The sequence below is a fragment of the Salvelinus namaycush genome, chromosome 35 (assembly GCF_016432855.1).
Source record: "Salvelinus namaycush isolate Seneca chromosome 35, SaNama_1.0, whole genome shotgun sequence".
Taxonomy (NCBI): domain Eukaryota; kingdom Metazoa; phylum Chordata; class Actinopteri; order Salmoniformes; family Salmonidae; genus Salvelinus; species Salvelinus namaycush.
Window position 1 is genome coordinate 6,439,358 of NC_052341.1, and position 17,537 is coordinate 6,456,894.

At 38.8% G+C, this 17,537-nt stretch overlaps 1 protein-coding gene across 1 annotated transcript; it reads right to left on the reverse strand.

Annotated features, from left to right (window-relative positions):
* Positions 1-3,798: 3,798 nt before the first annotated feature.
* Positions 3,799-6,128, reverse strand: LOC120030054 (homeobox protein SIX2-like). Its single transcript, XM_038975373.1, has 2 exons — positions 5,569-6,128; positions 3,799-4,102 (listed from the first exon to the last, which is right to left on the reverse strand). Exons 1-2 carry the CDS (start codon positions 6,126-6,128, stop codon positions 3,799-3,801), a joined length of 864 nt encoding a protein of 287 aa, XP_038831301.1.
* Between the last annotated feature and the right edge of the window lie 11,409 nt (positions 6,129-17,537).

A 17,537-nucleotide genomic window follows, 5' to 3' on the forward strand; every position in this document is an offset into this window, starting at 1 on the left:
AAATTTTATCAGGAAAACTATATCAGATTAAATTACTAAAAAAAATAAAACCATGAGAAAAATGTCATCCCCAAATCTTGATGAGCACTATGTTGTCTAGAATTACATTTCAATTGACTAAAATCTTGCATTTAAATACATATCACATACATAATTAGTCATATTTGACAATTACAGAACAATGCAAATGTCAATCAATCCTGCATATGAGTAATTTGACAAGTGGGCATGAACAGAAGAATTAGGCCTACAGACTAATCACATATTCCAATCATTTCCATGATAAAGGCCAGGCTAAACCCATAGTTAAAGTATGAGGCCCCACAATAATAAGGTCTAACAGCAGGCTACACCAGTGCCTGTGTGAGCGAGGTTTCCGTTTGCGTAGAAAGACATTCGCCACTGGATCTGGTGTGGCCGGTGACCCGTAAAAAATATTCATCTGTCAACATTCCTTGGTGGAAATAGAATAGTCTCACTTTGTATATACGCCATAATGTTATACAATATTGGCAAAGGGGTGCATAAAGATAACCTGTGCGTAAATATTGCATTTCGTAAAGCATGCATTGGTGTCGATGAGAGATATGCGCTAAAGTAATGCGTGATTCAACCTTGAACTGAATAGTCATTATATTTATGATTATTGGCATTTTCATTTACTAATTAAGGACTTATTAACTGGCTACTTGGAGTAGGCTCACGTGACCTATAGTGCTTTTTATCTACAGGACAGTCAAAGCCATTGCGCAAGTCCCTGTGTATATTATTTTAACAATGAAAAACGGATGGCTAAACTTGTACTATTACAAGTACTGCAAGGCTGTTATCTGCACCAATTTAGTCTTATTTGTTACAGTCAATATAGGCCTAATACCACTAAGAGAAAATTGCTTACCAACCACAGCCACAGAAATTACACCAGCCTGTCTTACGCAGCTTTGTAAAATTCGAGAGAGAGAGAGAGAAACAGTGGAATGTGCAAAAATGCACTATTGTTTATTCTGTTTCCATTACTTTTCGTTGTTGCAGTTTGAGTAATGTTCCCATAAACTGGCTTCCCAGCATTAAATCAACATGTTGCATTGCATTTATAACCAAGTGGTCTGGTTAGCCCAGCTCATGCCGAAAGAGTTTTGTAACATTTTATGCCCAAAAGTTTAACAACCTCTCTGCCACTCTTAAGGCACACATGCTGCACTCACACAAACTAGTTAAAATTCTGATTTCAGCTGTTGGAGAAAGAGAGAGAAAGTCAAGAGCAGAACCTTGCACTTCCCAGGAATTAAAATATTTGTTTTGTGAGAACCAAAGTATTTGGTGTTACGCCTATACCCAAACACAGACGGTATTATGGGGCATGGTTGTTTTGAGTATCCACTGAAATGGTTGCTAATTATAAAATGAGAGGGCTGAATACCAGCGTCAATAACTTCATGGTCCATAAGCCAACAAGGTGTGATGCTCACCACTCAATACAAACGTTTGGTTATAGCCACAATTATACGAATGCTGTGTATGACCTATAAACGCACACTTTAAGCTAGCATCTTGCTTATATCTGAATACGTAGTCCAAGGCCACACAGCAAAATCTATTTTTTCTTGTAAAGATCATATTCAATACATGGAATTGGGTCCATAGGGCATACATTCAATTCAACTTATAATTGCGTAAGGTATCCATGCCTAGGACTCGTGAAAGGGGACTGATTTGAATAAAGAGATGCAACTATCATAACCTATGTAAGGACTAAAACATTTAATATAAAATACCGACAATTCCTGAAAAGAGGAATGAATATGCCTATGTCGATGTTGTTTTTAGAAATATTCTACAAGACTTTGAAAGTAGAAGAGATTGGATGACGGCAGGTTGTGGGTTGAAGTTGTTCAAACAAAGTGTCCTCTTTCAACACACGTTTCTAGTTTTGTGTTTGTCTCCGTGAACAGCGCAATTTTGTTCTCATCGACAAGAGGAAAGAAAAAGTGTCATCACATGAACATCAACCTCCGTTATGGTCTAAATCATTTGTGTCAGATAGATTTTATTGATAATTGCCAATGCACTCTTCAGTCCTGTTTTTAAAGAATGCCATAGACTGACAGCCGTAGTCAGGTTCATACTTTAATTCTATTCCATAGGCATATGACATAGTACTGTAAAATATCGTAGTGTAAGAAATATTTTCTTTGCACCATATACATAGATGAGTAGGCAGAACTGACCTGACACGCATAATAACAAAAAAGTGTAGACCCTACCCACTGGGCACACACTGGTTGAATCAAAATTGTTTCCACGTCATTTCAATGAAATTACGTTGAACCAACGTGGAACAGACGTTGAATTGAGGTCTGTGCCCAGTGGGTATCTACACCATACTGCAGTCCATGCATGTAGTTAACACACACAATGGACAATGTCCCATTTCAGCAAGTTGCAAAATTGCTGCACTTGTTTTGCATTTAAGATAGATTTCAATAGTTTTCATTATCTTTAGCCTATATTGGAAGGGGGGAGGGGGTAATATGTCACGAAATCACAGCACAGCAGTAGGCCTAGAATATAGGCCTACAGCAAACCTCTCTGTAAAAGTGTAATACGCATAGGCACTGGGGTTTTGGGCCTATACGCGCCATACACCTTCATCATATATCTTCAAACACGAAAATAACAAGACAAGGAAAGCGCAATAAACATATAGGCTATAAGAAAATATATATTTTACGTTTTCAAAGACTTTGTAGGCTACTTTGAAATGTTGTCTGGTCACATTACATTTCGAGAAATAATATAGACCCAGGTCTAGGCCTACAGTAAGAAAAAAAAAGAAAACACAGGTCTCATATCGGGCTGCCTTTGCATCCGGTTTAATGGCTACCTTAGCCCACTTGATAGCCCAATGTTGCAACACGATACTATCGAAATCAGAATCATAACGCGGAGACGTAACACAGATGTATTTTCAGGTTAGACATTCTGTCGCCTTTTCAAAATAATGAATCAACGAAAATCATGCTCCTCCTAGGCTACTTTACGCACTGCCTTACATTATGGTCAACAATATATTTTAAAATGTGGGTGTGGTTCTAAAGCATTTTGCAAAAAATCACAAGTGGTGTTTTCCATCGTATGAAATATATCTTAATGGTCAACTATGATTTGCAAAAACAAACTCCACACAAAAAATGAATTGCCATTTTTCAAATAAAAAGCTGAAATAATATAAATCAAACAAGTTCTCCTTTCAAATGAATGCATTTCTTTTTTTTATTGTAAAGGGTATATGAAACTATAGTGAGATCGATTTGTTTATGTTTTATTATTAATCGCAGAGTTAACATGCAGTCGCTTTCCAAATGAAAATACAAATAATAAGATATTATAATCTTTAATCGTTCACATACGGCTCTCATGATAGTAAAACACTTAAGCGATGATACCCCAAAACAAAATCTAACTGAATATGGCTCTCTTGGAAAACCTATGTGTAAACAAAAGGTCATGGGGTACCTGACTTTGAGTTTACGTATCTGTTGATATCTATCCCCTAAAATAATAACGATAATAGTAACAAGAATTAAGACATTTTATTGTTATTGTTTTCAACAATATAACATGTTATCACATTCCGGTAAAATACCTTTCAGCTAAACGCCTACCATCTCACCTCTCACCGTGTGAGCCACATTTTCCTGACTGTCCTTTCGCCTTTGCTCCTCGCATCAGGTGCCTGAAGCTTTTCTCAAACATCCACGTAACTCAGAAAGTCCCTTTCCAACCAGGGTCTCGTGTTTAAGAGCCGAGGTCGACCAGGTTGGACGACATAGGGTTCAGTATAGTATCGTGCAAAGAGTGATGATGGTGCACAGAGTCATGGCTGGACACTGGCATGGCGCTAGGCCCGGGTGGAGGCGCTAGGCCGTGCATCTGCAGCCCCGAGTTTGAAGCGATGAGCATAGCCGGAGTCGACGAGGTGTTATCAGGAGTCCCTGAAGGCGTTTTGTCGTCATCTGAGCTCCCCAAAAGTGTTTTATTTCCATTCATGGAAGAAGTCAATGGGTTGTGGCTGTTGGTGTTGGAGTTTTCGTTGTTTTCCCTGTGGAAAGGAAAGATGATAATATGGTAAGTAATAATGAACCCTATATTAGCCCATATTGTCAGGTAGCCTATACAAACATGCATTCGCTTGCAAACAACACAAATACTTATCATAATTATACCGAGTTATGTTTGGATGAACAATTTAGTACAGATTTTAATATACAAGTTTTAGGCCTATAGACTAAAAGGAACTGGTAAATGAGCAGTGTGGGATATGTCGTCACCGTCATTGGTCTCTCCAGTATTTTTAATAAGAAGTTCTCATATAGCTAGGCTATGCAAGTTAAACAACAATGTGTGAAATTCAAGTCAAGTGTCAAGGCCTATTTGAAACTAGTAACAATGTTAGATTTTCTTGCATCATCTAGTTCCATTGTGCAGATCTTGTTTGCCCGCATAATAAAAACGGGAGAATCTATGTTCAGGAAATACATACAGGGTTATTTATACCTATGCATTTGGTGGAGTGTGCATGCAACTTATTTTTGAATTCACACAGACGCAAACGACACACCCCTAAACAGAAATGCAATGTGTGAGATTTATATTAGTACCTTTACTGTTGCTATATAATTTATATAATTCAATTATTATTAGAAATCTGCAGTGGATTTAGCCGTTTCTAAACACATTTTATCAATCACCACCCTACCCTTAATGAGGACGAATAGACGAATTTGTCACTACTGTATTTCACCAAGTCAATGTTAGAAAAAAAATATGTTAAGCCATTTGAACTATATCTAAACTGGTGTAGGCTATTAGTTTGGGCCTATGGGTATGAAGGCATAATGGAAAACCTTAACTGTGTACACACACAAGCTGGCAGGCGCAAATGACAGGCCTAATTATTGCTAAACGTGTATTAGGCATATATTTACAGTCTGAATCGCAATGACTCATGGTTTTAAAGTGGAAAGACATGATTTACGCAGTGGTTTCAGTTTGAATTAGTCGCCAGCGGGAGAAAGCAGACACCCTCCGAGTGAACACCTGACTAAATACATATTAAAGCTCTTCTGTACAGTATAATTTCGAAAATTAAAATGTAGGCCTACAAACAGCTCATTAAGCAATAGCAAAAAAGCTACCACCCTCAAGCAGAATAAAAACGTCTTGACATTCAAGGAACTTTTTTGAAACTAAATAAATGATCTACATTTACATACTTTCAGATGTGATCATGAAGCCAGAGTTAATATTTGCCATCCGTTGATTGTGGATAGTTTAAATGGCAAAATAAAAACATGATATTAGTTTGCTTTTGCTTATCAATGTTAGAATGATTATCAATGGTAGCTTATAATAAATTATACTATAGTTTACCGTACCCTGATTTGAAATGAGAGGTTAGCATGTATAAATCAGTATTTCCTAACAAATAATCCAAGTTAAAGTCAGGGCCCAGACTTTTACGCACACAAGCAATAAGACAAGGAGTAAACATTCACTTACTCGTACCTTTCCTTAGCTTCTGCCGCGCGGTCTCTTTGCCGTCTGTTTTTGAACCAGTTACTGACTTGCGTGGTTGTCAACCCGGTGCCTTCGGCGAGCTCCCTCTTCTCTCGCGGGGAAGGGTAGGGGTTATGTGTGTACCATTCTCTGAGTACGCTCCGGCTCTTCTCTTTGAAACAGTAACTTGTCTCCTCGCCGTCCCAGATAGACCGAGGCAGGGGGAACTTTCTGCGGACGCGGTATTTACCCACAGCCCCGAGAGGGCGGCCTCGGAGCTTCTCCGCCTCGACGTAGTGCGCTTTGAGCCACAGCTGCTGCAGCTTCGGGTGATTGTGAGGGGAAAATTGGTGGCTCTCAAGGATCTTATAAAGCTCTCTGAAATTTCCTCTGTGGAATGCGACCACAGCTTTAGCTTTGAGAACACTTTCATTTTTGTGGAGGTGCTCACACGCGGGTAAAGACCACAAAAAGCGCCCGAGCCGTTCAATGTTTCCACCCTGTTGGAGGACCTCGCAGACGCAAGCGACTTGCTCTTGCGTAAAGCCAAAAGTTGGAAGCATAGACATGGTTGCAAGTTAATAAACAGGTATGTTTTTCTCTACTTACACGTCCCCTTTTATGGCTAAGACATTAAAGCAAGTAACCGACACTGTAAGTCCACAAACGACCATGAAAGTCTCCAAAAGTAGGCTGTATCAAAAATGACGAGGATAAAATCCAATCGAAAAGAAAAAATGAAAGTCCCGTTTATGAATAGCAGTACAAAATGCACAGCATTCCCCTCAAGGTACACCGAGAGAAAGTGTTTACTCCTTCCACAGTCGTTGTCCACCTTTTCTATGTCGTTTCAACATTACCTACTCCCGAAGACCAGGCTCGCTCGCTTGTTTTAATAATATTATTCTAAACTGGCAAGAAAAGCGATTATGTGAACTGTGATTGGTTGGTTATCTGACCCGGGGATGGTGAGGATAAGACAATAGTTTTAGTCAAATTATTTGCCATGGTTACGCTGTCATTCAATGTAACCCGATATGGTTTGAGGTGGCTCCCTGGCCTCACTGACTGATTGTTCCCTTCTATTCAAGCCCTCCAACCAATAGAAATATTGCCCAGATTTTTTCCTGTAAATGGGATTTTTTTCTCTCTCATGTTTGACAGACACTCGAGGCAGCCAAAGAGCGCGAGGCTGTGTAGCAGTGATCCCTCTTCCTGGGGAGGATGGCGCCAGAGCGTGCGACAGATCATGCTAACCAATGTTCATAACCAGGAACCGCATGTGTATGCACAGTTTCCACAATAACTGCTTATTCATTATATGTCATCTAACGCTTATTACATTGTAATAAGGAATTGTACGTAGGCCTAATTCACCTGGAACATCGTGGTATAGAAATGATATTTAAACTATAGGCTAGACGTGAATAAACATTGCTGGGGGACAATACAGATAGTTTCACCACATATTTTGCATTATTTGCCATGTTTTGACACAGTGACAAAAATCTATAGATACAGTATATCTCCAAGTATGAATAACTTGGGCAAACTTGGGCCACTGTTGACACGTGTTCCAGGAATGGGAGACAGTTGAATTAAATAGATTTCTGCTAAAATAAAATCATAGAAAAGTGCCCAGTTTTGAAGACAGTTCCCTCACCTTCAAATCCTAGTTTAACTCCTGTTAGATCATGTGCGCATTGATAACCTCTGGTGTAATTAACCATGCATTGTAGAGTATTTAATGCACATGCGGGTATGACAAATTAACAAGGCAGGCAGGCAGGCATCCTGTGGGCACACATCCCCAGGAACTGTACAATGTGGAATACTGTAACATTAGAGCAAACGCACAAGGTGCCTGAATAACAAAACAAAGGTTGAGAGAGGTGTATTCTGCTATGAGAGCGCGGAGAGCTCGCTCTCTACGGCTTTCTGAGGGGAACGAAAGCTCCTACTTGATGCTGCCGGTAAGACAAATTAAGCTCTTGTTTGGAGATGACAGGATATAAGACATATAATAGATGTTAATAATTAAATATACCCATGATGTCTTTTTAAACTACCAATAATAATAATTGTTCTGAGTGAGAGTGCCATAGCTACCTGTTGTGAAGATGTAATTTTGTATTGACCGATGGAGTGAGGAATTGACCAGTTGATAGATTTATATTGCATCACAGAGGGACCTCTTCATTAAGTACATTTACACTCACTAGTATCATATCACACGAGGCCAGGTCTCTTTCCATCCACAGATCTTAAACGCATCTCTGGTATCTGCTTTCTGTAAAATATAACGCAAAAACCTGTTTCAGCTTTCATCCGAAAAGCTTTTTGATCTAACTTAATAACACCTCAGACCACAAGAAAGCTTAGCAAAATTACATTTTGTGTGAAATTATAGAATCGCTGACGCTTGTAGTATAAATGGAAAGGGTGGTAATATGGCAAGAGATGAAAACGTGTTCTGCTCTGTGTTGTTTTGCCTTCAATGAAAATGGACCTCGGTTGCCTTCCCTCTTTCAGGCGAGCTCGAGCTGCTCCAACCTGTGGGGCAGTGATCACAGCGTAGCCTTGCGCGGCGCGGGTGCAGCCTGACGGGGCTTCTACACAGGTTTCGAACGAAAGTGTAGCCTACTCGTCTAGTCAACAAATAAGATACGTAGGCCTACATTTTTGAGTAGAGAAAAATTGTCAACGACGAATGTTTCCTCGCATCAATTACTTTTAGATGTTAAGATTGATTCCAATTAGGCCAATAGGCCTACTTTGAATTTAGGTAGGCTAATCATGCATCCAAAATTATTTGGATATATTTGCTCAAAAAGCTAAAATATTTATGGTAGCCTTTGTCTCTTATTGCTCTTTAATATTGTAGCCTAGTTTAGTTTTAATCTTAATTCAGACCTATGTGCTCTAAATAAGACCCAGGAAACCGAGCCACTTAATTGCAAGAAAATCAGTCCTTAGTGAAAGGACAGTGGTCTGTCTCGTATGCACCTGTAGGTTAAAATGCATGCATAATGTATAGCCTATAGTCATACATGGAATCATGCATTTTAACATGCCGATCGAAGGAAGAGGTGTTAAACAAATGAAAAACGCACACTGACTAGTTTCCATTTTATCATTAAGATGAATTATCTTGTAAGAAGACCCTTATCCGTTTTCATGTTGTGTTTTCACTCGCAAAAGGAACGTGTTTAATAAATTGACTTGGGTTTCGCCTGAAGCCAGTTTGCAGAGTGGTATTTCGGCATTAGCTTGACTGATGCTAATCATCAGGGGACAAGGCTGCTGAAATGGGTATTAATAAAAACAACGCTTCGATTTAATCGTGTAAACGAGTAGCCTATATGAAAAATTCCTAATTCAACCATATTAGACTGAGCATTAATGAGTTATATATTCCCCGTCTTCGTCCACTTAAAAATAAACTCTCACAAAGGGAATGTAATAATAATAATAATATTAGGCTAATAGGCTATATGCGTGTAATAATTAAACAATTATTATCATAAATCCAAGGCTACAAGATGAAAGGGAAACTGTGTAATAAATATTTAATAACTATGTTTAAGAAATAACCATTGCATATAACTTCCAATTGCCTATATCAAATGTATAAGTTCAATCAATGACACGAAATAGTGCTTCAAGACGGATCTAAAGGAGGGGTTAAGAAAACCCTTTTCATAGAGCAAAAGTGAGAATCCAAACGTTGTTTGACAGACCAGCCACTTCGAGCGCTTTTAAATTCGCGTATCTTCTCTAACAATCTAGAAGAAACAGCTAAATGTCTCCGAATTGAACCATAACATGCATAAAGCTCCCAAATCGTTTATGATAACTTTTGCGATGACCGTGACAATGGTCGTCTGTCCCCCCCCTTTTTTAGCACCATGTCTGATAATGACTGCTTGTGGGTATATTATTTGACTATTGAGAAACGTTATTTTATGATCGTGTCTAATAGGTCATAGACTGTATAGGCATATAAAGACCTAGGCCAATTGCTCTAGCCACCATATAAAATAATATTTCATGAAATCCATTTGAAATTCTGTTCTGACATATAGGCCTTTATACATTAGCCCAGTTGAAAAAAGTTTGCGTTATTAGGCCTAGCTATATGCTACTAAAAATAGTAATTTCACGAAAATCACATCAATCAATACGTCATTCTGTTTGCGAGCGCATTTAGGGATCATGAACTGAAAATGCTAAGAGCCAACTAGGCGTAGGCTACACATGGCTACAGTACAACTACAGAATAGGCCTATAGCCTATTGTTCCACCTCCTTGTCAACAGCAATGCAATGTCCTATACAGGCCTAGTGCTCCTTGCAGCTAAAGATGCGCCTATTAATTTATTCCTTGCAGGCGGAAAGTGCGCGCTGCAGGGCGACGGCGCAGTCACAAGCGCCCATCAAAGCCTCTGCTGCAAGCGGGAGGAACCTGGCAGTGACAGGCCGAATCAAGGTACCCGTCTCGCCTTGACAGTGTTTGTAAACCTCTTGTTTCCATGGATCATTTTGATCAGAGCTTCGCTGGGCCCGCGTGGCTCGTCAGAGCGGTGATTATTACAATGCTGATGAATGGGGATCGCGTTTCTTCTAATAGCCGCCCCCTATTTTCACAACCTCCCACCGCTAACCCGAGAGCTCTCTGCCACGACCTCCACTAATTGGACTGATTATTGCAAGATGTTTTGGGGGAGCGCAGGGTGGCTGCGGGACGTGGCTTTTCCGTGGCCTACCCCGAGACAGGCCCTACGTGGGTTGATGAGTTACATTCTTTCAGACATGTCATGTTGGGCAGACAGAGAGAACGAATTAAACCCAGGCGTTTGGTGTCTCTGCTGTTTAAGGATCTATGAATGAGGGCCTATGCAATAATTAAATGTTTATATCTACCTTGTTACCCAATAGGCCTACACAGGAAGGAGTACTGGAAGGACTGAGGAGATCTTGTCTTAATGTACAGACAGACCAGGAGGCAAGGTTGGTCAAATATGGTTCACGCAGTAGATGATAGGCTATCAATAACACAGACCTAGCTGATTTTTAGAGATGTTTTGAAATAAGACCTACGCTACTCACGAATATGCCAGGTTATTCTATATTCTCATTAAGAAACACATATCGAACAATTGATTATGAGTATAGCCTATCCCTATAGGCTATGTAGCGTAAGATTTAGGCTACTCTGATTTACAGAATTACGCATGGACATTCTCTTGGGCATTCTGTACAAATCTCAGATCACAGATTAGATCTGCGCACAACGCAGGTGTGAGCGATCACTGGAGCAACAAGTGGCTTTCTTCAACCTTTCCACGGGGGCTGGAGTGTGGGCCCTGGGCCGCTACTGAGACTAATTATTTCAATCAATCATTTGATTTGATTCCTGTTTATTTTCAGTGCTCGCTTAGTTACTTCACCCGTACACTGAATCTATTATGCATTTTCCCTTCACATCCATAGCACGAACTATAATTTGAAGTGGAGTGCTACTCCAGCACCCCTGATACTTCACGCTTGGTAACCTTTATTGTCCCCGGAGACGCAGGCTGCGCGTGACATCTCATGGGCTGCCTCTTGTCAAGGCGCTAGGTGAAAGCGCAAGTAGCTGTGTGGATACAGCTACCTTATGTAAAGCGTGTGCAGTTTTGGAGACCAATTTAGGCCCATTAACTCTGGTCTTATAGGCCTACATACACGGACAAAATATAGCCTATTCCAGAGCCTCTCAAAGTGTGATATTATTATTTTTATTAAAGGCCAGCGTCTGCGTAAATTGCATTAAAAAAAACTTTTAACAAACAAACGCCGTCTGAATCGCGGGCGTCACTGTTTTGTCAGGAAGAAGACCTTTGAATAGAGGAGAGCACCTGCGGTCTGCATTTTCCCCTGTTGATAGGCCTCCAAAACAGCCAAAAGGGTTTTAAGTTGTTTAATGAGAAAACAAACTATTGTCCACATAGATTCTCACAAGGGCTAGGGTAGTCTTTATAGTTTATACTCACAGTAAGTGCAAAGTAGAGTGAAACATGTAAACATTTTTATCAAACATTTTAGGGTAGGCTTACATTAACTTGCCACTACGCTATAGAAACAACGGGTCAACTATCGATGATTTACACCAAAATATTTGATGATAGAGATAATGAAGGAAAAAATGAAAGAAATATATTATTATTATTATTTAGATGGTTGGTTATACAAAGTGACGAATTAATTATAGCAGTAGTCACTAGCAGTAGTACAACTCAGTAGCCTATTCAAATTGTGTTGTTTTGCAGGTAGGTCTATTGCTAATCACAAAATGTAATTCTGATGACACTGCAGAAGGCACCCCTGAGGCAACATGGCCCATAGAGCGAAACATCAAACCTCCTGAAACCATGTCCCAGCACTGTATAACATTTCTCAGGGACCAATGCACGCGTTCAAAGGCAGAATGGGCGAACTACACGGACAAAACACATACTTAATTGGCACTTTATTGAAATCGTTGCTGGTGGCAAAAAAACATTGTGATTTGATTGTCAGCTTGTTTTGTCTATTGACCTCTCTCACCCTTCATGGCATCTTTGTTCTTTAAGATGTGAGACTAATGATATACACACTATAGATGATGAATCTTGACACAAATGTTAAATTCCCTGAATATTGGTGAATAAACACGTTTTTCTATTTCTTTCAAGAAAACCAACATTTTTTTTTTTAGAATTACTGAAAAAGTCTGCTTCAGACTTCTCCCATTTATTCAAATTGTATTTCAGCATTATCTGCCAACTTTTCTTACTAAGCTGTACATTTATTTTCTCAGCGTTTTGCAATAGACTCAATGACTATTTTAATCATTTTAGTATTATTTTTGGATGATCATTTAATTATTTAACCCTTATCCAAAACATCATCCATTCAGATTCTCCAAACAAGGAACAGGCAAGTTGGAGATACATCTTATAGCTACTCGTTTCAGTGCTTATTAGAATTTCAGATTCAGCTTCAAATTCAGAACAAGAAAATCAAAAATGTATCTATTTTCCTCCTGAGTTGATGTTATTGTTTAATGAGCATTAGACTAGATTAATACACTGGGTGATAGGGAAGGGTTTCTTTACAGTGCCCTCATTACCTCTGCTTCCCCATATGGGCATATGATAGGCTGGATAGGTGTACTGCACTCATCTGCTGTGTGGGACAGAGAAAAGGCTTTTACCTGGGCACCTAACAAGGAGTTTAGGGTCAGCTAAGATGGCTTCTACCGCAGAGGATGTTGTTACAATCTGATGCCTCTCATCAACCAGCTTGTGCTCTTTTCTCAATCTCTCCTCTCACATATACTATGACTACAATGGCCTGTTACAGTCTGGGAGGGTATCTCTTTACGTATACTGTAAGGCAGTTTGCTCTCTGGTCATAGAAACCTGCAACATCGCTTAATGTTTTCCCCTTATGCAAGGTCCCTTTTATAGACCATGGACTTTATATGTCAGGAAAGATTTGATTAACATTGATCCACAGTAATTAGTTATGTGCTAATGCTGAGTTTGTATCCATTCCTGTCCTCTGGATTTTACTGCGATTTGTGGTTTCACTTGAAACTAGGAGTTCATGGGGTGTCACAAGCCACATGGCCAGTAAATACTTCCACGATACAGTCAGTTGTAGTAATGTATGATACTGCTGCACCATATAAGTACAGTACAGAATGCAGGACATACTGTAGGCCTACATGTTTTTGTCATATACAGACCATTGACCAATTGATCTTGACTCATTGTTAGCTATTATCATGTCATGCTTTACTGTACTTTGAAGGACTGTTTTATGTGTTTGCGTGCAGCATTAAAACATGTTCACCTCCTTCCAGTACAGTAAGTTCATGAGTTCAAGCAGTGTTTCCCCTAGGATTTTTTTCAGCAGCGATGGGGACTTCCCCGACCAAAATATTTAAAGGCCCTCCTCTTGGCCCCGGAGACAAAATGTTGCTGTTTTAAAGCTAGTTTCCTGCAGTTCTACACATGTTGTCAAGGCTTATGCAGTGTTCCTATGCTATCTGAGTGACTCAAACATAACAAAATCAATGGAGGCCCCATGCCATGCTATTCTTGGAATTTTAGATTCGCTCTGACTATCTAGTTTTTATTTAGGTAATTGTTAGTTTTCAAATATGATCTTATAAACAAATTTATAGCTCCATAATATTTTCTACATACTATATTTCTGGTTTTAGTCTTTTAAGTTTACACTGAAAACGTTTACCATCCTGAATTATTAATATTTTTTTGAGTGGCAGCAATGATTTAATGAACATAGGGGGAACACTGAGTTCAAGACAACGGCAGTTCTTGCCTAGTTTTCTCTATGTATAGCGGAATAGCGTAGATTAGAATCAATACATTAGAACTTCTATAGTGTCTTACACCAATCCAAACTATGGCTGATCCATCCTTCTGAACACGTGTCTTTAGCATCAGAAAGAAAACTCTATAATTGTATTCTTTTCATAATAATGAGTTCCTTCTCAAGATCTCAGATTGTCCATCAAGCATGTCAGTATTTACAGTGGAGTGCCTTTAATTGTGTTATATAAAAACATGTAGAGATTAGGCAAGAGATATTTGATTTGTAAATAAACGTATACATACTTGTTTTTATATGGAGGAGTGGAATTTCATGATTGTTTTTTAATTCAGCCAGTCTGGCAAATTAAACGCCTGCAAAATTCAGGAAGCTAACAATTACAATCAATTTGAGTGTGCAACCACAGTATACACCAGGAAATGGCCCATATGTGTCATTACAGATACAGTAGTTTCCCTTTCTACTGCTGCTTTTGCTAATGTTAACATGGAAATTAATCATTTTCCTGTTGACCAAAACATTAGATATTTTTTAACACAACTCATTTAGATTCATTCCTAGAACGGATCCTTCTTTGTAACAAACTATTCGATTCATCAAAATGGACTTTTCCCATAAAAGTTCAAATGTTCTGAGTCAACTATGTAAGATTTGTTCACCTTATTTCTTCCAAAGTAATAACATATGGCCCTGTAACTGACCTCAGATATTTCACTTGTTTCTCACTTCTGCAAGTCAGTATCACGTTCAATCATCATTGAGGTGGCATAATGTGTCAGATTGTGACCTTAATGGTCAGTCTGCCTTTCAATGTGGATAAAACTCAACACACTGATGTGTGGTTCTGGGGTGAAATACCATGAAAAGTTTTATTATGATATTTTGTATTTTGAGAATGTTACTCATTTTACATTTGATAATATTGACATTATATTGTTATTCTTCACCTTGTGTTATTCAAACCCTGATTGTCAATGAGCAGTATGAATGAAAATTAAATGTACATTAGTTGAAGTTCAATAAATGATACTGTACTGAGAATTCATTCTTAAATGGTTCTTCCTCAGCTCTTAATGTTCCTTGGAGAACTCTTGCCCAAAAAATAACCGTTGAGTGAAGTGTGGGGTTCTTGATGTGGCATCTACGGTTCTTCAGAAATGTATGGTTCTTGAAATGTATGGAAGCCTGGAGATGTGTCTTGAAGGACACTGCAAATTGGCCAGTGTTAATTGGCCAGTGTTAAATAGTGTTGAGTTTTCAGTGTAACATCAAGAGTTAAAGTAACACTGTAAAGAGTTAAATTAACACTCAGTGGTGTAAAATAACCCTAGGGTTGGTGTTAATAACCAGAGTTGAACCAAAACTACACTCATCATTATCATATTTCCCAGCATGCTCTATTGCCGGTATATTTTTTTGAATTGTTTATTTCAATATCAATGTTTTTGCATGTACATTGATTGATTAATTAATCGTATGCATCTCAAATATAAATAACAAGCATTTTTCTGAAATATTCCAATCTGTTACTTGGCTTATTGCACATGGTACTGAAATGGTTGTTCCAGTTGAGATGTTTAAGGTCTCATATCTTAGTCTTTTCAAGCCTGGCAGTCATTCTTGATGCAGATTGCGAGTGAATAAAAATTCTAAATAATATGACTTGCAGGCCTGATGTGGGTAAAACTAGACCCTCAAAAGAAGGCCTTATAAAATATGCTGAGTGTACAAAACATTAGGAACACCTGCTCTTTCCATGACAGACTGACCAGATGAATCCAGGTGAAAGCTCTGCTCCCTTACTGATGTCACTTGTTGAATCCACTTTATAAGTGTAGATGAAGGGGAGGAGATAATTGAGACATGGATTGTGTATGTGTGCCATTCAGAGGGTGAATGAGCATGATAAAATATTTAAGTGCCTTTGAACAGGGTATGGTAGTAGGTGCCAGGCGCAATGATTTGAGTGCGTCAAGAACTGCAACGCTGCTGTGTTTTTCACGCTCAACAGTTTCCTGTGTGTATCAAGAATGGTCCACTACTTAAAGGACATCCAGACAACTTGACACAACTGTGGAAAGCATTGGAGTCAACATGGGCCAGCATCCCTGTGGAACGCTTGACACCTTGTAGAGTCCATGCCCCAATGAATTGAGGCTGTTCTGAGGGCAAAAAGGGGGTGTGCAACTCCATATTAGGAAGGTGTTCTTAATGTTTGGTATACTCAGTGTATGTATTGTATTGTCTTAAATAATTACATTTCAATTACAACATATTCACTTAGGATCTCACTTGGTGAAGGTCACAGGACTGAAAATGAATGAATGCAACAAGCATGTCTTTGTCACAAGCAAACACAGTCATGGGTGGTACTGGTATCTAAAATCCACTCGAATGGCACACTGGGGAATATGCGAAAAAGGCCCTACAGCAGGGCTATTCAATTCTGGTCCTATTTTGCATGGTTCTTCAGAGACCCTAAAATGGTTATCCTATGGCATCGCTCTCAAGAACCTTATTTGGTTCCAACTTGCACCTTTATTTTTAACAATGTGATATGAAGGCAATGCTAACTTTTTTTGAATTGGTTGTTTCTTAAAGACTATTTTCAGCATTATTCATTTAAAATCAGACGAACCTGTTTTAGCAAACATATTTATGTATAATTAATATCTCAGTAGAAAGCCCTTAAGTATTTAAAAAACAGGGATAGTTTATTAGGCCCAAAAGGAAACGATATTGAACTATGATTATTTCCTAGATAAAAAGAGCACACATACAACTTCAGAATGTGTAACAACATCTAACAGCACAAAAATGTAGGCGTATCTGTTTCTGACGTTTTAATGGGATTGATTAATAGTTCAAAAACTGCTATTGTAAGCATGTCTCTAGCTGTCTACAGCAGAGCCATACATTTAAATATATGTCTTTGGTCTACAGTATATACAGTATCATGGTCTGTACATGAAGTACATATAGCGGGGGAGTATACATTTTTTGTAGGATGAGGTTTACTGAAGACGTGCTTCCCTGCATGCAGAGGAAAATATGGCCTTCACTGGGAGAGGGGGATTACTGTCAGTTGCTCACAAATTGCAATAATACCCGGAGCTCGGCCACCCACACACGCGTTGAGAGACAAGTGATAAATTGCTACATGTGTCCATTCCACATTGGCAACTCGTGACCCTTAAACGGGCAACACTATATCCATTCTTTTCACTGACACTTAGAAAAAGCATGTGTGAAATACCAACCCCTCTGAAACCTGTTTATTTATAATTGGTTATAACATGTATGAAAATAATGAAATATATTTTTCTTTCATTTAATGTATTTATTGATAAGATGACTTTGTATATGTACTGTATACCATCTAATGGGTATATTTAATGAGTATAAACAGCTTCAGTGGAGCAAAAACACCGATCAGGCTACCATACATGTACAGTAACATCCCCACTCCTCTGTTCACTCTTCTCCCTCACACCCAGCAGATGGCTAATCGAGTAACAGAATTTAATGAGCACTGCTGAAAGTAATAATGAAATATGGCCCTTTTGTCTTCATATTGTCATCTTAACTGTCAGG

Coding starts and splice junctions, on each gene's coding strand:
- LOC120030054 (XM_038975373.1), bottom strand. CDS start 6,128: ATGTCTATGCTTCCAACTTTTGGCTTTACGCAAGAGCAAGTCGCTTGC. Junction 4,103..5,568: donor GCGGCAGAAGCTAAGGAAAG/GTACGAGTAAGT, acceptor TCCTTTCCACAG/GGAAAACAACGAAAACTCCA.